The 21,605-nt window shown below is 38.7% G+C and overlaps 1 protein-coding gene across 1 annotated transcript in view; it reads right to left on the reverse strand.

The window, feature by feature from the left end:
• Positions 1 to 14,182, reverse strand: part of LOC121160222 (olfactory receptor 10-like) — a 47,408-nt gene extending 33,226 nt beyond the window's left edge. Inside the window, 1 exon segment of the mRNA XM_040985868.1 lies at positions 14,080 to 14,182. Within this exon segment, the coding sequence (XP_040841802.1) occupies positions 14,080 to 14,182 (103 nt within the window).
• Positions 14,183 to 21,605: the final 7,423 nt, after the last annotated feature.

The raw sequence follows: 21,605 nt of genomic DNA on the forward strand, positions 1-21,605 counted from the left end.
ATTTTCTTCCTCAAATTGCATAGACTGTTGCTGAAGCTCGCAGCTAGATCCCAAAGGATTTAGGCTGAGATCTGCTGCTGGCGCAGAGGTGACTCAAACAAGCACAAACTGTTTATTATACGCCTTGGTTTCAGTTTCTAAAAGTTGCAACTCTAAGACCTGGGTGTGTTTACTTGGTTCTCATTCTTTACTACACTAATCTCAACATTCCTCTCTCCTGCCCAGCCAAAAAAAAAAAAAAGAAGAAGAAGAAAAGAAAAGAAAAGAAAAGAAAAGAAAAGAAAGAAAACTGAAACAAAATAGTGAAGAATGGAGAGACCAAGTAGTTACATATAAGCTAAGAGTTGAGTACATAGGGCCTGGTGCAGTGGCCTAACAGTTAAGGTCCTTGGCTTGAACATGCTGGGATCCCACATGGGCGCCGGCTCTTTGCCCAGCAGCCCCACTTCACATCCAGCTCCCTGCCTGTGGCCTGGGACAGCAGTCAAGGACGGCCCAATGCCTTGGGACCCTGCACCCGTGCGGGAGACCCGGAGGAGACTCCTGGCCTTCGGATTGGCTCATCTCTGGCTGTTGTGGCCACCTTCAGAAGGAAGATCTTCCTCTCTGTATATCCGCCTTTCCAATAAAAAATAAATAAATCTTTAAGAGAGAAAGAGTTGAATGCACACACAAGAGTACTTCAAAGCCAGAGACTCAAGATGGCTAAAAAGAATAAGAACATGTTTAAACAGTTGGGGAATCAGTAGCCAGGGTCAAGCAGAGAGGGTATGAACAAGAGAAACAGGAAAGGACAGGCTGACAGCAGAGGGATACCTGGAGACCCGTGGACACGGGGAAGCAGGGGACACAGTCGACCAGTGGCACATTGACCAGATACCCAAGTAGCAGTAGGTAATCGGTGATGGGAGCTTCACCAGTGGAAGGTAGGAAGGCGAGTTCATAGGAAGCTCAGAAGGTGACCCCAGGCGTAGAACTGCCCATCCTGCCTATTTGCTTGATTCAACCATGAGCAGAAGCAGAGTGGCAAAGCCCAAGTAGGTGGGTGCAGAAACAGGTTGGATATCACAGCTCAGATGCCCACTGGTGTCATAACAGGCACCACTTTGTGCACTAGGAAAAGGCCGGGGGCCTGCAGGAACAACAGCCAGCTCTGTTGGCACTGATACAGCAACAAGTTAATTTTCAGCTGTAAATCAGTACCAACTGGGCATCCTATGGGTTCCACCAAAGAAAGATCTGAGTGGCCCCCAGATCCAATGGCCGGAAGATCCAGACCACAATGAGTGCCACAGTGAGTGCCATTTTGTGTACTAAGGGAAAGTTTTTAGGGCTGAAGAAACAACAGCCAGCTGCGTAGCTGCTCAGCCGGGAGAGAATTCACTTCTAGCACAGCTCATCATATTGATCTCACAGGGAAAATAGTACCAACTTGGCATCCTGAAGGATCCACCCAAAATAGGTCCAGGCGGCCACATACCTAAAGACCATCACATTCCAGCAAGACTAGTACCACTGAAAACCCACAGGCTGTCTCCCTAATCCTAATCGAACCACAAGTGGAGAAAAATGGCTCTTCAGGTAATTGTGAGAACACAGTACAGGGCCACAGGAAGCGGAGAGTAATGGGCCAGAAGCAGGAGTTACAGGGACCATGGTAGAAGCTTAGCAGAAGAACCCAAGACTGAAACTTCCTGTAGTAAGTGGCACAAGTTCCTTTAAACAAAGAACCAGGTACCAAGCACAATCAATAAAACTGACCCATAGACAGGTGGGCAACATGACTTAAAAGCCAGTCCAGGAAAAGATCCTGCTAACCAGAATAGCAATTACCTAGAGCAAAAAAAAAAAAAAAAAAGGGAGACAGGCACAGAATAAATATTACTAATGCCTCTTCCAGACAGGAACCTTTGTCAACCATGGAGTTAACTGAAAAGACACTGAGGAAATGAGGCAAAAGAATTTTGAAAATTTGTCATAAAGCTTCTAAACAATGAGAAGCACATACAGGAGTTCAAGGAATTTAAAGAGTATGTCACACAGGAAACAACAACACTGAAACGAAATCAAGTCAAATTATTAGAAATGAGGGACACAATGGAGCAAATTAAAAAAGAAAGAAACAGTGGAAATCCTCTATAATACATTGAGCAAGGAAGAAGAAAGAATTTCAGAATTGGATGACATTTCTTTTAACAATGAGAGGAAAATAAAAAAGCTGGAGCAGGAACTGAGTCAAGCTAAGAAAAGTATTCAAGAATTAAGGGACTATTAAAAGGACAAATATAGAAGTTATGAGAGTTCCAGAAGGTACAGAAAGAGAATCTGGATTTTAAAACTATATTCAATGAAATAATAAAAGAAAATTTTCCTAATTTGGAAAAGGAATTAGGAAACAACATACAGAAGGGGCACAGAACCCCCAACAAGGTTGACCAAAAGCGATCTTCGCCATAACACATGAAAAAAGATCTTTAAATATGCATTTAAATAAATAAATAAATAAGATAAATTAACATTTACAGGAACCCCAACCAGAATGCCAGCTGACCTCTCACAGGAAATGCTACAGGCAAGAAGAGGATGGGGTAACATGCTCCAAATTATAAAAGTAGAAAAAAAAAAAACTCAGCCCAGAATAATATATCCAGCAAAGTTTTCGTTTTTGAAAATGAAATAAAATTCTTTCACAGTAAGGAAAAGCTCATAAAATTCACCTCTTCCAAACCTGCCCCACAAATGATACTTAAAGATGTTCTATTGACAGAGAAAATGAACACCACCTATCAAAACCAAAGGCAAATGTGGATAACATCCCAATAAAACAACAAAAGATTACTAAGCCAAACAACGAGCAACCCACTGCTAAAATGACAGGACCAAATTAGTATCTAAGGATTAACCCTGATATAAATGGCTTAAACTCACTAATCGATAACCAAAGATTAGCATATTGGTTCAAAAAACAAAACCCATCTATATGTTCGTTGCCTACAGGAGAAACATCTCACCAATTAAGATATTTGGAAACTAAAAGTGAAAGGATGGAAAAAGACATTTTAGGCTAATGGAAAGGGGAAATGGGCTGCTATTGCCATTCTTATATCAGATAATATAGACTTTAATGTGAAAGATATTTAAAACTATGAAGAAGGACACCACACAAGGATCAAAGGATCCATTCAGCAAAACATGACCACCTTACTGGTTTCTTAGGATATTTTCTTTTCATTGCTAGTATTATTTAGTTGTTCTTTCTTGCTTTTCTTTGCTAACACAGCTAAAAAAATTTTTTGCCCATCTTCTTTAAAAAATGGCTCTTAATTACTGCAATTTGTAGTTTTTTAGTTTCAATTCCACTTATGTTTGTGTTCTTACTGTGATTTTTATTATTCCTTGTATCCTGTTCTTTGTTTTCCTTTTTAATAAGTTCTTGACATTCATTATTAGATCTTTTATTTGAGATATTTCCATTTCTTGTAAGCACTGTGATGTTATGAATGTCCCTTTCAATACTGTTTTTGCTACATCTCAGTGGTCTTGCTTTTTTAAATTTTTATTCTCACTTCTTCAAAAAGTTTTTTCTTCCTTATGAATTCCTTAGTGACACATAGGTCATACAGTAGCATCATTTTCTTCAGGTTTTTTTCTCCCTTTGGTGCTTTTTGAACTGGCACAGGTGCAGTAGTCAGGCAGCTTAGCTCCCTGGGGAAGGAGAAGCCTGGCAAGGCCCAGGACCCCCTGGCCTGAGTGCTTTTTGAACTGGCATAGGTGCAATAGTAAGGCAGCTTACCTTCCTAGGGGAGGGGAGGCCCTAGACAGCCCAGGTGCCAATGGTGCTAGACAAAGCCCTCATCCTGCCAGATGGTGCACTTTGGGGACATGGAGGATGGTCTACACAGGATCTGGAGGATAGCAGACCTTGGGATGAATGGGGACCTGAAGGTTCATGTCTAGGTGAGGAATGACTACAGATGGACTTCCACAGACAAGGTCAATGTATTTGCTAGTAAGTAATGGGGCCAAGACCGAGTGGTTTGAAGGGGGGAATGGATGGACCTTTAACGGTCAGACTGAAGCAATAGTACATGTGGCAGACCTGTGGTTAGCATTAACCATCGCTGAATACCACTCACTGGTGCATCCCAAGAACAACAAATAGTGGCTCTAGTGCTTAGGCCCCTTGCCATCTGTGTGAGAGATCCAGATTGATTTCCTGGCCTTGACTTCAGACTGGCCCAGCCCTGGCCTGCCCCTCTCCCTCTTTCTCTTTCTCTCAATCACTCTCTGTCTTTACAATAAATAAAATTAATAGCAGGAATGCAAATGTTTTCAAAAGGTGGACCAGGATGTCAAGTCAAGCAGAAGAATTTGTAACCTAGAAGGAAAACAGTTAAATCACATATAAATCAATCATTTGCAAAATTTTATCTCAAAAAATATTTTTAAAATATATTTTTCTCCTTTTATTTGGAGAAAAGAAAAAGGCAAGCAACTGCAAAGCGAAGTGATTGAACTAGAACAACATATCTTCAATGAAATCCATATGCTTCCTGGAGAGAAAGCTATATACTTACTTCATGCTTGCTAAAATTCAATTGGCGAAACACCTGCAGTAGCATACAGCTGCTATTATGTGAGATTATGATTCCACCAAACAAAATACCGTAACTACACAGCTGTAGTTGGGAAGGATAGATTATTACGAGCCGTAATATGAATGTACATATGAGAATATCCAGGTCGATCAGCAGCATGTCTTTCACACCGCAGGTACCTAACCCTAGACCCACAGTCATGGGCTCTTGTGGGGGAAACTAAACAGGTGGTCATGATCCTTTTGACTTGTTCCTCTTCCTCTTGTTTTTTACAGCAGCTCAAACACCTAGCCACTGTTGGTTGGCTAAGGAGTGGGCACCTGTTCAGTCTTCTTAGATTTAGTTTTTGTACAAAAGAAACACTCTCTGGCGATTGTAAGAGAACCGCTTACAGGAAGAAACTCCAAACATCAGGGTAAAAAGAGAAAGAACGCAGAAGGGGAAACAAGAGACAGACAGCTTTGTAATCAAAAACTTTCCTGATTGCTTCCTGTAATATTCCTAAGGCTATCTCCTACATAATTTTCTAATAAGCTCCATTTTCTCTGGTTTAATCTGTCTTAAGGTAAGCTATGAGAATCATTACAGATATACAGTAGGGAGAAATCAAATTTCAGAATATTAAATGTTTCTATAGAAATGCCATTCTGAAAGCCTTGACCTTCCAGGGTGATTATTCAATTTCATTACACATCTGAGATGAAACCCATCTTAAGTCTGGAAACTGTTCAGGGCTTGGAGTGTAGAGAATAGCAGATAAAATTTTGTCTAACACCCCCATGCTATTTTCTTTCCCACACTTAATCTCAGTATTATTGATACTTTAACTTTTTGCTTTTGTGACTTTGCTATAGTAGAGAAGCAGTATTCCTCAGTTCTCCAAGCTGTTGTTCTCCAGGCTGCAGTTTGTTCACCACTTTCCAATCTTCCAGTTTTCATCTTCCTGGAATGTGCTAAGGCTCTGATCATCTATTCCACTTCTTGACAATTTTTCGTTATAGTAATTTGAATGTGCTTGAAGAGGAACAGAAGCAATGTTTATGCTCTATCATAATGAAGAGAAAGTAAACATTAACTGAAAATATTTATTGGAGAAATTTATTTCCCAAGAAGTATTCAGCAAAGATAAAAAAGATAGGAACCCTTAAGTTATTAAAAATCTAATGGACATATTGTTTAGCACTCGGAGTTTTGATTCTTCAAGTTAGAAGGTAGGATTGATGCATGAATTTATCGATAGGTTTACATTCCAGGCAATAGTCTAAAAGACTTAACTCTAAAGTAACATTATGAATATATTTTCAAATCTCTGCAAGAACACAACTTGTTATATTCTAATATTAGGTTCAAGTGTGATTGAGAGAGAGGGAGAGACTTTTAGTTCAAGCAGAGTTTTTTTTCCCCCCCTAAGGAGAGAAAGTCTGATCCACTGCTCCCTAGCAGGAGTTGGCCAAGAACCATTTCCGCTTGGTGGGGGTGAGTGGGTGGGGTGACTACATGAGAGAAATGGCCACCCAGTCATGGGGGATGGGAGAAGGCATGCAAGTGACCTGAATCAAATGATCTATAGCACAGGATATACTGGTGAGCTGAGACAAGGTCTGAGTGGTTCCTGGAAAGCATTCCAGACATTCCTAAGGAGACAAGGCTGGAATGATCCATTATGGACTCACTTCCACTCTGCTTTGGATTAGCATCCTGCTCTGCCACACCTAACACTTAAGAAGATTTGTTTTTTGCTTGCATTAAAATACTTCTGAATTCCAGACAATGAGTTATATTCCTTTTAAAACCTAGCTCCATGTATTATTTTGAAACACTTCCATTTTGGGAGGTTCTGTGGATCATTTTGAAAGTAATCAGACTTACACTATGGTGTGGCATTGCTTGTTCTGCTTTGACTACAACAATAACAAAATATCATCAACTTTATGGTTTAAACAAGAGAAATCTGTTTTCTCTGTGTTCTGGAGCCTAACAATCACATATCAAAGTGCTTGCCAATTCAGTCCCTGGTTTGGGTATTCTTTCTGACTTGTAGACGGCCACCATCTTAGTGTGTTCTCACATGAAGGGTACACAGAGTAAAAGAATGCTGGTGTTTCTCCTTATAAACCTGGTAATCCTATCAGAGCAGAGGTCCACAATGAGGACCTCAATTGACCGTAATGACGTCTTACTCGAAATGCCATCACACAGCAGATAGGGCACAACATGAATTTAGAGGGAGTATAAATATTAAATCCATAATATCTCAAACTCTCTACATTTATGTCTTTCCCGTATGTGAAATACACTCATTCCATCTCAATAGTTTCCAAATCCTTGATTATTAGCACTAAATTTTAAGATTCAAAGCTTTATCTAAAAATCACCCAAATTGGGTTGCTGTTGTGACACAGAGGGGTCAACTGCTACTTGTGAGGCCAACATCCCATATAGGTTCTAGTTCCAGTCTTGGCGGCTCCATTTCCAATCCTGTTCTCTGCCAGTGCACCTGGAAAAAGTATTTTTATGTTAGCTTTTCTAAAATCCTTCTGAAATACTCTTGTATGGGTTTTGGGGGAGAATACCACCCTCTAGTTAAAAGCTTGAATGTTAGATAACTTTGTAACTGAGTGACAAATTTAATACAATTGATATATGTATATACTACATGTATACATGCTGAATGAATAAGTAATAAAGCATCTTTACCAGAAAAATATAATTGTTCTTTAAGATCAAACACAATCATATGCAAACTGATTCAACTAACATTATTTATAATTTTAGAAACTCACAAAATAGTATTGATCTCTTGTGATTTCATATGAATTTTATGATTTTTTTTCTAATTCTGTAAACAACATTGATGGTGTTCAGGTAAGAATTGAATTGAATCTGTATATTTCTTTAGTTAGTATAGACATTTTAATTACATTGACTCCACATCTTTGAGCAAGCAATTCATTTTTATTTATATATCTTGATTTCTTTCATCAGTGATGTGTGATTTTCATCATAGAGCTTCACCTCTCTGGCTAAATTAATCCATAAATGTTTGATTGTGTGTGTGTGTGGATATTGTGAATGGGATTACCTCCAGTTACAATCTGGGTAAAGAATTTCGATAGACAGTTCCCAAAAGAAGAAATACAAATGGCTAACAAACACACGGAGAAAAATTTAGAATCATCAGCCACTAGGGACATGTAATATCACCTCTATCAGTAAGGTGGTTATTCAGAAGACAGACAGTAATACATGTTGCTGAAATGCAGAGAAAGGGAGGCTTGAGTGGGAATGTAAATTAGTGCAGTTACTGTGGAAAACAATAGAGGGATTTCTTAAAAAAAGAGAGAGAGAAAGAAAGAAAAGAACAAGCAAACAGAAATGGGAGCTGGCAGTGTGGAGTAGCAAATAGAGCTGCCACTTGAGATTCTAACATCTGATATGGCATTGGTTCGAGACCCAGCTGCTCCACTTCCAATTCAGCTCACTGCTAAAAGGGAAAGGCAAGGGAAGAACATCCAAGTGCCTGCAACCCACGTGGGAAACCTGGATGAGGTTCCTGGCTCTTGGCTTTGGCTTGGCCCAGTCCTGGCTGTTATGGCCATTTGCAGCGTGAAGCACCTGATAGAATATTTCTCTCTTCCCTTCCTCTATCTCTCCTTCCCTTCCTCCCCTCTGCACCATGGACTTTGAAATGTATGAATAAATAAATATTTAAAAGAATCTGTCTTAAATATAAAAGACATGAGGGCATTTCATCAAGAAGATACCCACACAGATATATTTATAACAGCAATGTTCTCAAGTTATATCAAGGTGTCCATTAGCAGATGAATGAATAAATTGTGATATATACATATATGTGTGTGTGTGTGTATATACATGTCTGTGTAAAGAAAACAAAAATTTATGTATGGAAACAAAATGTGTATGATGTATATGAAATGTAAAATGGAATTTTATTCAGCTATCAAAAGAATTAAATTTTATCCTGTTCATCAAAATGATTGCAACTGGAGGACATCATATTTGGTGAAATCAACTGGGCATAGAAAGGCAACTTCTACCTGTTCTCCCTTAGACATGAGAAGTAAAAATAAAAGAGAAAAATTATAGGAAGTACCTGTGTACACTTTGAATTTGCTGCAAACATAAAGGGTCTTCAGCTTTGTTTTGAATCATTGTGAAAACTGTTAGGAAAAATGTACAACTATAGTTCTCATGGCTAGTGACCATCTTGAAGTTTATTATGTATTGCTCAACTTAGCAGGCTTTTCATTTTATTCTTTATAGTCCCTCTCTGAGCTAAAATATTTTTTGCTTTTATATTTGAACTCCTTGTTTGGTGGAACATTAAACCTTTGGCAATGAGATAACATTTGCAAACATTGTCTCAAAAATATGAAATGCAATAAAATATAATCCAAGGCATAAAACATACCCTCTTACTGTAAATCCTGTCCTTGGTTCAATAGCAAATGATCAAGAGGAAACCCCCAGATCTAAGATATTCCCTGGAGAAGGTGCCAAAGGGATGGAGCATACACTGGACAATGTGCTTTCTCTTTGGGCTGAGCAAAGCACTGCCTTCCGTCTTGCCCATTCTAGCACTGACAGGACTCAACATACCCCAGAGGGCCAAGGTCCACTGAAAATGAATGCAGCATCAAACTCAGCATTGAGCTTTCGATGATTTTACAAATCTCCAGCCAAGCATACTAGCAAGGGTCTTGTCCTGTATGAGGGCAGTGCATCATGACTGGAGAGGGAGTTATTTTGTCATTCATCAACATAAAGAGCCAAGGAAAATGAAGAATCAGGGGAATATTTTCCAAACTAAAGAGAAACTAAACCAAGAAAAGTGAAATGAAGATGTATGATTAGCCTGATACAAAACTCAAAATACCCGTCATGAAGATGCTCAGCAAGCTCAGCAGGACAACACAATTCAGAAAGCAATAATTCCAACATAGAAATAAGTAGTCCAAAAAAGAACAAAACAGACATCTTTTAAGGCTTTTATTTATGTATATATTTATGTATGTATGTATGTATGTATTTATTTTTAGGGAATCAGTTTTACTTTTGATGCTGTTGTTACATAGTTCAGAAGGATGCATACCCATGTGAATCACCGATCAGCTTGGAAAGGGTAAAAGATTGGGGGAAAGTGGATAAGCCAATTGCTTGAAATTCCTGTATCTGAGGGGAAAGGGAGAGGGTTGCTTCAAGCAGCACAGACGCATCGGTACCCAGGGAGGGGGATGGCCATTTCATGTCAGCCAAGGGTTGCCAACATGAAGCATGTTCCAAGGGGGCTGCTTAAGTGGTTTCATCAGTTCTGAGAATGTTGTTGATTTCATTGCTCCAAGGTTGAGGAGATCTGTCCAAGGTCCATTAATTGACATATTCCACCTCAGAGTCTCCATTTGCCCAGATACACACTGTCAATCTTGACCCAGTGAGTTGTTCAAAAGAGGCATCTTAGAGATTAAAATACAACAAAGTGAAAAGCCCAATTAATGGATTACTACTGCAGATTGAACCAGGCAAAAGGAAGGATCAGCAAAAGCCAAAGATAGATCACAGAAAAATCACTCAAAGAAGTAAAAATCAAAGACAATTTTAAAAGAAGGATAAATGCTTTACTGGATCATTACGGGACACTATGGGAGTTCTCAAAGAATAAAGAGATAAATGGAGAGAAAAATATTTGAGAAAATAACAAGAAGAAGATTCCCAAATCTGGGGAAGGTAATGCACATCCAGTTTCAGGGAACACAACACATCCCAAAAAGGATAAATCCAAAAAATTTCTCACCAATTTGCTAAACATGTTTATATATCTGAATAGGGAACAAAAAGAGAGAACCTTTCATCTGCTAGTTCATTCCCCAAAAGCCCCAAAGTACCTCACCTTCTAGCAGGTTGCACAGAGAAGCCTGGAAGTCAGTTTGAGGCTCCTGCATGGTTGCCATGCCACCAAGCATTTATGCCATTACTTGCTGCCTCCAGGTTAAAAATGAACAGGAAGCTGAAATCAGCAGTAGAGACAGGACTCAGACACAATCATTGCAATATGAGGTGCAGGCTTCCAAGCAGTGCCTTACTTAGCCTGCCAACACTCGCCCAAGAAAATTTTGAAAGTAGCAAAGGAAAGAGCAATTTGTCACACATGAGGGAACACTAACAAGATGGTCGGTAGACTAATCAGAAGGAAGTGTAATGATATATTTAAGTGCTGAAACAAAACAAAACAAAACAAAAAATCCAAAAACCTCTGAACCATGTGCACTATACCAGGACAAACTATCTTAGGAATATAAAGACACTAACCCACCATTATAAGACAAGGTAAAGGGAGCTCTTTAAGCTCAAATGACTGCCAAACAGCAACACAAAGGCATCTGAAATATAAAACTTTCTAATAAGGGTAAATACATAAACAAGTGTATCAGACTGCAATGGAGGTAGATAAATCATTTTAATTATAATGTGTAAATTAAAAGAAAATTACTTAAAATATATTAAAATATCAAGTGACTTAAATTATGGCATTAATAACAAACTGTTGGAAAGTTTAAGGTATAGAACATTTTTTATAATTTAAATTAAGATAGAATTTGAGATTAAATCACTAGAAGCTGTTTGATGAGAGTCCCACAATAACCACAAAAAAAAAACCACCTACAGGAAATACATTCAACAGAAAGAATTCAACATATATCAATATCCAAAGTGTCATTGTAATGCAAAGGAAAATATCAACAGAAGAAAAAAAGTTACTGCAAGACATGAAAATCAACCCAATGGCAATAGTGACTCCTTCCCAGCATTGTCAGAATAAATAGGAATAGTTTAAAGATTAGGTACTCAATTTAGAAAGAATGACAGCAAAAAACAAAACAAAACAAAAAACCAATATCCCACTACGTTTTACCTACAACTGGCTCACCTTATGCTTAAGTAGACACGTGGGCTGAAAGTGAACCTATGGTTCGTGTCCTGGCGGATCCACTTCCCACCCAGCTTTCTGCTTATGCCCTGGGAAAGAAGTGAAGGATGGCCCAGGTCCTGGGCCTATAATCCACATGGGAGATCCGGAAAAACTCTCAGCTCCAGGTTTCAGATCAGTTCCACCCTGGTTATTGCAACCATTTGAGGAGTGAATCAATGGATTAAAAAAAAAAAAAACTCTCTCTGCTTTTCCTTCTCTCTGTAACTCTGCCTTTCAAAAATAAATAAATAAGTAAATCTTAAAAAAAAAATACCAGCAGTGTCTATTCTTTCACAGATATGCAATTTGTTCAGGTTTCATCAGAAGCTACCTGCCTCTGCTCCACTCAGCAATGATGGCTAAAAGGCTTGAGATTCAGGTCATCACATGCCTGGTGATCAGCTGGAGTGATTCAGGCCTTCGGCCTGGAGCTGCTGGGGATACTTGGCAATTCTTTTCTCTGTGTGTGGTTTCTCCACATGATCTCTCAGCACAGCAGTGGAGGGGAGGCAGGGATTTTTCATGGTGACTCAGGATTCCCAAGGTAGTTGCACTTTCTACAGAAAAGCCATGCAGAAGTTGTCTTATATAACTCAACCTCAAGAGAAACACAGTATCGCTTTGCAACATAATCTCCCTGAGAATGAAGTGACTAATGCCAGACCACATTCAAGGGGGGCGGGGGGGACAAATGGACTCCATTTTCTAATCGGATAGGATGGCACATTATGGACTTAATTGATATATATTTATTTACATTTATGTAAACAAGGATTTTGTAAACATTAATAAAGAAATGTTTATTTTGGTTTTTTTTAAATTTTTCTATTGTACTTTTGACAATCTTTACATAGTTAATTACGGAAAAAAAGGTTCAAGGGCCATAGGGAAGTGGGTAAGACTATTAATTCCATATTATTTCGAGAATGTTTATTTTGGTGCAAAAAAATCCTTCCATGTGTAATTCTCTCTTGATTATTCACATGTTCAATAAGCTTTTTAATATCCCTTCATGCATTAAAAATGCATATATTTTAAAACACCTATCTATGTTATTTGCTTACTATCTAGATAGATAGATATGTATATATATAAACATACAAATATCTAGTATATTAAGTATAATCTTAAGGCTGTGCAATAAAGAATTAGTAATCTTGGGCCTGGCATGGTAGCCTAGTGGCTAAAGTCCTCACCTTGCATGTGCCAGAATCCCATATGGGCACCAGTTCTAGTCCTGGCTGCTTTGCTTCCTTTCTAGTTCCCCGCTTGCAGCCTGGGAAAGCAGTCAAGGACAGCCCAAAGCCTTGGAACCCTGCACCCGTGTGGGAGACCTGGAAGAGGTTCCTGGCTCCCGGCTTCGGATTGGCTCAGCTCTGGCCATTGTGGTCACTTGAGGAGGCAATCAGTGACTAGAAGATCTTGCTCTCTGTCTCTCCTCCTCTTTGTATATCTGACTTTCCAAGAAAAACACATAAAACTTTTAAAAAAAACTTATCAGTCTCTATATGTGGTAGGCAGTTCAAAGTCAAGGTCCATTTATTTTGTTTCTTTTCTGCAGATCACCAAATTATAATTTAGAAATCATATACAAATAACATAATTAAGCAAAAAAAAAATGGAGAGTATCTTAAGTTTTCAAACTTCTTTTGAAATTCTGGAAGAATTCCTTTGTGTCTTTTACTGACCAAAATCTAAAAAGAAAACATTTTGTAGAAACAGAGACAAAGCATGACCAAGCACCCAAGTAATCTTACAAGTTTTAATCTTCAACATACTTTTCCATATTCATGGTAGGTCCATACCAGACTCCCCAGAAGACTAATACTTCAATGCAGTCTTGCCTGTGTCCCAGGGTTGGACAATGTCCCCCCAAGAACATAATTAGGATGTGTCAGATTTAGTCTCCAGTATTTGTGAATATGATTCTACTTGGAGCTTCATATTTTACAAGTATAAATAAGTTAAGGATCTCAAGATCATGCTTGATGTAAAAATGGTCCTAAACCTAATCGTTATTTCCCCTGTATGACAGGAAGGAAATATTAGAGGCACAATCAGGAAGACCATGCAAAAAAGGAGGAACAGATTGTACTGAGAAATTAACAAACAGCAGAACACTATGAAGTGCTACTGATAGAGGAGAAACAGGTAACAGATTCTTCTTCAGAAGCTCCAAATGGAACCAACACTGAACCACCTTCATCTTCAGAACTTTAGCAAAATGTGTTTCTGTTCTTGTAAGATGTCACGTTTTTGGTAATTCATTATAGCAGGAATAAAAACAAATACAACCTCCATTGTATCAATAGCAAAATTACGGATTATCTGAAGTCTAAGTGCAACACCCCAGTCGGTAGCTCTATAACGGAAAACCTTAATTTCTTTCCATTTCATCTATGTGTAGTGTTAAGCTTTTTATTGCATTTACCTGAAAATCAGAGATGCAAAAAGATTAAACAAAGATTTTTCATCTGCTGATTCACTCACCAAAACCTAACAAGAGCTGAAGCTGAGCCAGGCTGAAACCAGGAGCCAGGAGCTCAACCATGACCACACGTGTAGACTTCAGGATTTCAATGACTGGAGTCATTACCTGTTGCTTTCCAGGGCACACAATAGTAGAAGCTGGACTTGGGAGCAGCGCCACAGCTCGAAGCTAGGCACTACACACAGGATGTAGATGTCCCCAGATAGGATCTTAGTCACCATGCCAAATCCTCAGCCTTCAATTCCCTTTCTTGAAGATCATCCACACAATGGAGAGAAAGCACACAACATTATCATACTAAGGATATGAGAATAAGATGAAGATATCCACCTTGCACGGTGTGGGGTTTCAAAGGCATCCGTATGCCGCATGTTCTATAGTGAGGAGAATGTCAGCAGTGACCCTTGGCCAACAGAAATTCCAAGTGTTTAAGGATTTTAAAACAGCAAGCATCATCTCACACTGTGATTGTGAAACCGTTCCTAACCCCCATCTCTCAGCAAAGCATATCAGGAGTAGCTCCTGAAGAGAATCATTTGCAGCTAATTTGGTAACCACTGCGAATGACAGAAATGCTCTGTGCTTACAATGATGGACTCTAAAGTATTTCCTGAGTAGCGCTTTGTCTAAAATACTCTTTACTGATCTAGTACAGGGTCACGATCTTGTTTTCCATTTGGTAGCTATGGTGTTACATTGAGTCATTTTTAAAGAATGCTGAAATAGGCCTTTTTAAAAAAAAAACCACAATTTTATACTTTAAATATACAGTTCATTCAGATATGCTAAGGCCTAAATTATCTAGACAGCTGTCAAATTAAAATCCCAAGAAAACTTAAATCTTGAAATAGTTATATTTTATGTGCTTAATATTATCTGTGCCTGTAAAGTATTTAAGGAGAGAGGGATGCATGCTTACTAGAGGAAGAAATGGCACATCAGTGGAGTCGCCAAAGCCCCCTATTAAGCTCACCCCACCCTGGATCTTACGTGTACTGTTGGGTACTTCAACCCTATCTGGCATGGTCCACCTCACTCGGCAATCTCCGATAGGTGCTATAGCCTAGCTTGGCCTGGTCTGCTTCTTTTCCAGCTCATGCTGGCAAATGTTGCAGCCCAGCACAGCCTAGCCAGCCCCCAGTCCTGGTCCTAACACGAACTGGCTGGTATTGCTGCCATACCAGACAGTCCCTCACTGCATTCTGGTTCTCATGTCTGCCAGTGAGTGTGTCTGTTTTCAAAGCTAGTAATCTCTTCACCAGTCCCAGGTGGACAGAGCACTGCAAGCAAGAAACACATCCAAAATATAAAGGAATCAAGATACTGCCTTCACTTGTCTGTTTTTTGTCTACCTTTCCACATACCATCAGACAGGCATGTAGCCCCTCAGTAGGGGCTTGGATATGATCGGATGTCAAGTGTGTTGGATTTGATGGGATGCCAAGCGTGTTGTGATTCATGATTTTATTCTGGATGTGAATATAGTTCTTACATTCTCGGAATATCCGATGGGAATTCCAAAAGAAGGAATCCCCTACCGCCAGGAAGGCATCTTACCTTTATTTAAAAAGAAAAGTCTTTTTATTAAAAAAAAAAAATTGCTCAAGGGGAGGCCTTTGATATTTCACATTGTTGTCAGTTCATGACAAATAATTATTTCATTGCTAACAAGGAATTTTTTACAACAAATTTTCCTAATACCATAGGGGAGAGCAAGTTTTAATCTTTCCAAAAGGTGAAATTTAAAAGGTATGTTAACAAGACATCTATATATTTAATGCTACCTAATGAGACCTTTTTTAGTTAGCATATTTTTTGGCTGATAGTTTAAGACCACTAATTTTATCTTCACTCTGACTTTAATGTTCCTTTAAATATTTATAAGGCAGCTTATTAAAAGCATTTCATTCCATTAATTTTATTATGCCATAATACATACATTATTAATAGCAAGCATGGTTTATGCTCTAATGCTGCAGCATGCTCTTTAATGTGTTTAAGTAAATGTTTTGCCATATGTTTGTTAATACATATATGACACTGTAAGAAATGAAAAGAAAAGGCATAGTAAGAAATGAACTTGAGTTTCCCAGAAATTTTCATTCTCACTGCTCAAATATAACAAAGGCTATCAACATAAATGTCATATAACTTCCTAAGCAGGTGCAGGGTATGTTTTTGAAAAGGGGAAGGCAAATTCTTTCATGGTGGTCCCAACAGGGAACAAACCATAGCCAAATGTGAATTTACTTACAACTAAGCATTGGATGGGAGAAAAATAATATGTGTTAAATATATATGATATATGGAAATCAGTGATATTTGTCAGGCTCTGCTTTTACAAAGCAACATTTTAGCTGTCTGCAGAAGCTGACTTGCAATCCTGATAGAATAATGCCCTGTATGTGTTGTTGACTGCCTCTATAATGACACATTCCAATACATACAGGCAATACCTTGGCTTCATTTCCATGAAGCTTGCTACACACACTCAATAAGGTTTGTCATGAATGCTGCTTCTATCAACAGCGAGGTCTTTCATTCATTCTTATATATTACTAGTTCATCACAAATCTGATTAAAGCCTCAGGACCATGGCAAGAATACAATAAGGGAAGGGTGGGGTAAATTTTACATATGGGCTATTTCACAAATTATGGATTTGGCCTAAGGATTTCTTTTAATTTTTAAAATAAAATATCAAGGGGCCTTTGCAGTGTCCTGGCAAGCTACTCTTCTAACAAATTCTTTTGTGTTTGGGAGATGGCACCTCCTTACAGATACCCCCTCACTGTGGATTATTTAGTTGCACATCTGTGCCACGCTTAGGCAGGCGTCCATTCCTACTTATGCAATATACTGACTAACAGAAATGCAAACATGACCAAAAGCAGATTAAATACAGTGTTTCCAAAGATATTTTCAACAAGAACTAGGAATAAAAAGAGAAGAAAGAAAGGAGGATGAAAGCCACAACCAGAAAAGAAATGCATAAACATAAGCAGCCACGGTGCCCTCTGGGTGCCAGGACTGAAACCTAAACGTCTCTGGTTCTGGGTCAGCATTTGTAACCACCATCAGAGAAGCACTCATGGTTATTCCCACACTTCCTAGCTGCCACCCCCTCACTCAGAAGGCTACTCTGACACCCACTTTAAAGAGGAAAACATCCTAAGAGGGAAACTCCTCAAGTTCCTGCCACAGCACCTGCATTGCTTTCCACACCGAATCCTTCCAACCCCTCAGAATGGAAGTCGCCTCCCTTTGGAAACTCAGTTCCCTCAGCGCCCCAATTCCAGATCTCTTAAACAAAATGGCCAATCTTATAATGTATTATTTTTCTTTTTTACATCCCCTATCTTATTCTCATTATTGCCTCTTGCTTACAGACTTAAAACTATTTTTAAATTTTGCAATTCTTGAAGAACAATAAGCATTACAATATTAACTTATTCCAACATATCTTTTTCCAAGTATTATTCAACTATTTTCTCCCAATATTATAGTCAATTTTTTTGCTTGTTTATATGCCCAGAGGCAAGATACTGTATTAATGTAGTTCACAATGATATGTGGCCATCACTCCAAGCCTGGTTCACTTTATTTATTTGTTTGATTCTTTTGATCCTTCATTTTTAATCCTACAATAAGCTTCTATGAGGGCACTCTCCCAAACAAAAGCAAGATCATTGTATAAGTATCAAGTCCTCATACAATTCCTTGAATTTTCACTTTTAAGATGCTGTATCAAGCATTTGATGCTTTCCTTTTACTATATAAACAATGTGGCAATCAATTTATAATGAATCAATCATAAATTGAAAATATCGCAGTTTAAAATGCAACACTTACCCAAGCTGTAGACAGCTGCATAAGCTGCTTTGTACCTAGGCAAGTGTTACTCTGCTGACAGAAAAGCAGGCAGTAGCTAGCTGGCTTTGGCTTTCTGGTCCCGGTTAATGCAAACTCTGTGTTAACTATTTCAGTGTGACAGAATAGTTACATATTCTAATTATTTAAAGATATGGGGGAAGGGAACAGAGCACCCACCATGCCACTATGGGTAAGCACCAGTAGAGTGCACACCAGGAAGGCCGTGCATTGCTGGAGGCCTGGGGACTGGGGACAAGTTGGAATGGGGATCACTGAGGGTTTGTTTAACATATATAAGATGATTTCTTGGGACTTCCACATGCCAGGCCAATGTACCTGCAGGTAATTAGGGGAGCTAGGGTGGGGCAGATCAGAAGGAAGAATCCAAAGGGCCTTCCTGGAGCAAGCCAAAGCACTTGTCCATGCCCACAAGAGCCAGAGCTGGGGTGGACCAAACCAAACTAGGTCATAACACATGCTGGTGCATAACACTCACTGTGCACACAAGACTGGGGCTGGAGACAGGCTGGGCAGGGTTAGACCACAGAAACTGCAGCATGTGCTAAAACCAGGGGCTGGGGAGAGCCTCATAATCGTTCTTTGGGATCATCCTGACCAGCCAGTAGTATCTACTGGTGTGTTTAAGGGCTAAGCCTTGGGGCGGAATGGGCTGGGCTAAGCTACAACACCTGCCAGTGTGCAGTTCACGTTTAAGGAAGGGCTGGGGGGACACAACAGACTAAGCAGCTGCACATATATTGGCTAGTACAGAGGGCGAATTGAGCCAGACCCTGTAGCAGCTGGTGCCATAAAAACAAGGTCTGAGGACCTCTGAGGTGACATTTCTTATGGGGCTACTAAACTAGACCACTGCTCTCTATCCCTGACCTCAGAGAAAATCACAGACATGTCACCTGACCTTGGAATCACTTTAGTCATTGATGTATAAGAATGGAGAGCATACCCAGAGGGACACAAAAGATAAGACAGCCATCTCATCTAAGCCAACAGAAGACTTTGAGTACTTCCTCAAAAGATGGAAGGAAGGACCAGTTGAATAACATTCCCAACCAAGCTCTACAACAAGCACCTGGGTCTCTGATCACACTAACATAGGCAGGGACAGCCAACAGGTCCTAGAGTTTCTCACCTCTGGTGTTACTAAGCAGCAACTTTTCAAAACAATCAAAATTACTCAGGTAACACCTCAGAACTTTCTTCACTACATTGGGACCTCAAAGGTGACATCTAGGACCTGTCGTGTGTCTCTGTCCCCCAGGCACTGATCTAGAGTGAGAGCAAGAAGCCATGCAGGTTCTCCCCACACATCCCTCTCCATCCTAATCAGAGGCCTACTTCCTCATCTTTGTAATAAAGGTTAAAATTAGGAAATTTAAATAAATAAAATTCGACACCTATCCTGCCAGACACCCTAGGCAAGCATCACAATAAACTGTAAAGTATCACGTCTTTTTTTTTTATTTGTAATTATGTGGCTGACTGTCAAGTTCTACTATCTTAGCAAATGATCAAAATGTGTAGTGGGGTTTTGTTCTGAGCGTGTATAACTTCTGCTGTGTGATAAAGTAAAAAAAAACTGGAACTTGAACCAACTGTATTAACATATGTTGCTTTAATTTAGTCATTTAACCCTATAACAAGTATGTCACTTAATGTTATGAATATAATGTTCAGCATTATCTATATTTTTAAATGGCACTATGACTCATTTTTAATGTTGTGTGGTGGTACACATAATTGCATTTTGTATTTATCAGGTTGAGGAATTCAACGTACAAAAATTATATGATGAATGAGGAATTAGATATATGGGTACTTCAAAAATTCATGGAAATGGAATGAAAAGATGCATTCATTTAGGTGCAAAAATTTGAAGAGCATATAAGAGAGCTTCAAAATATCCATTAAGATGCACATTTTGCAAAGTTGTGCTTACATTTAAATTTATTTACCAAAATAAATATATCTTATAATTCAATTCTTTCTATTAACTTTCTGAAGTAATCGCTTATAGATAAAAGATTTATTGTTTTTTTTTATCTGTTAAGGGCATAAATTATAATTTTTCTAATATTAAATCATTCTTGTGTCCTATGATCAATTCAAATTGGCTGTATTCTGTTTTAAACATGGCTATACTTTATGTACAAATATGTGTGTATATGACTTATCTGTAGCAACAAGTGAGACAGGCTTGTCATTTTCCTTTGCATAATGTCTCAATCTTGTTTTGCTAACTGGGTTATTCAGGTTACATAGGTGCAGCTGTGTGCTATTGTCAAAGAGTTCGCATAAAATTATGATCATTTGACCTTTGTTTACTCACATTAAAAATGAGAACTAAATTTTGAAAATATTTTTTTTTGGACATGACACCAAATTACAGACAACAAAAGGAATAACTGGATCAATTGGACTGTATGAAAATTAAAGTGTTCTTTGTGTCATTGAAAAGCATTAAAAAGAAAGTCCACAGTACAGGAAGAAAGATTTACCAATCATATATTTAATAAGACGTTCCTATTTAGAACATGTTAAGATTCCCTATCACTCAACAACAAAAACCAAAATACTTAGTAGTAGGCAAAGGATCTTAATAGATACTTCTATTAAAAATTATCCCAAAGGAGTTATAGACACATGAAAAGATTCTCAACATCACAAATTATTAGGGCAATATATATCAAAAGCACAACAAAATGCAACCTCAACTGCATTGGAAGGATACTATCAGAAAAAAGAAATTGTTGACAAGGATGTGGAAGCCTTGTACAGTGTTGTTAGGGGTATGAAATGGTTCAGCTGCTGTGAAACTTGAATGGAACTGGAAGGTATCATGCTTAAGGAAACAAATCAGTCATTGTGAAAAACAAACTCATGTTCGTGCTTACATGTAGAAGCTACAAAGTCGTATCAGTAGGAGACATAAGAGGTATTTGAATGCTGGTTCATATTCCAAATGGCCACAGTTCCTGGGACTGAGCCAGGCTGAAGTCAGAACCTAGAATCCAGATAAATATCCCATATGGATGACAGCAGCACTTCCTTTGCTGCTTTTCCAAACACATTCACCTTAGGGGAAGTAGAGTACCTGGGATTCAAGCCAGCACTCTGATGTGGGACACCAGTGTTGCAAGAGCTGTCTTAATCCACTGTGTCACAATGTCTGCCCCCGGAGTGTGATTTTTTTCAGGATCAGCAAAAGCAATCAAAAGAATAAAATAAATAGCTGAAAGCTATAATATGTTAGACAATTACAATTCCTTGCCTGCTTTACTTAGAATTCCTCAGAAATTCCAGTAGGAAAATCATAGGGAAACTATCTCTATAAATTAAAAGAATAAGGTGTGTGGGGGTGGGGGGTGTCTGATAGGCTGCAGTGCTTAGGGTCTTCAACAGGCTTAAGCTAGAAAGTTAGCAAAAGCTTAAACTATTAACCTATCTCCACTGGCTGGTCCCAAAGTGTTTCTCAGAGCATGAAGCTTTCATTTGCGAAGCAGTCTTTCAGTTCAATGGTCTCTAATCTCCAGCCAACTTCTCTGTCTCTGAGGATCAAGTAGAGATAGAGAGAGAGAGAGAGAGAAGAAATTCATATTTCCTTTTATGCTAGACAATTTTTTGTTTGGTTTGG

The sequence above is a fragment of the Ochotona curzoniae genome, unplaced genomic scaffold (genome assembly GCF_017591425.1).
Source record: "Ochotona curzoniae isolate NIBS_2020 unplaced genomic scaffold, NIBS_Ocur_1.0 contig_4501, whole genome shotgun sequence".
Lineage (NCBI taxonomy): Eukaryota > Metazoa > Chordata > Mammalia > Lagomorpha > Ochotonidae > Ochotona > Ochotona curzoniae.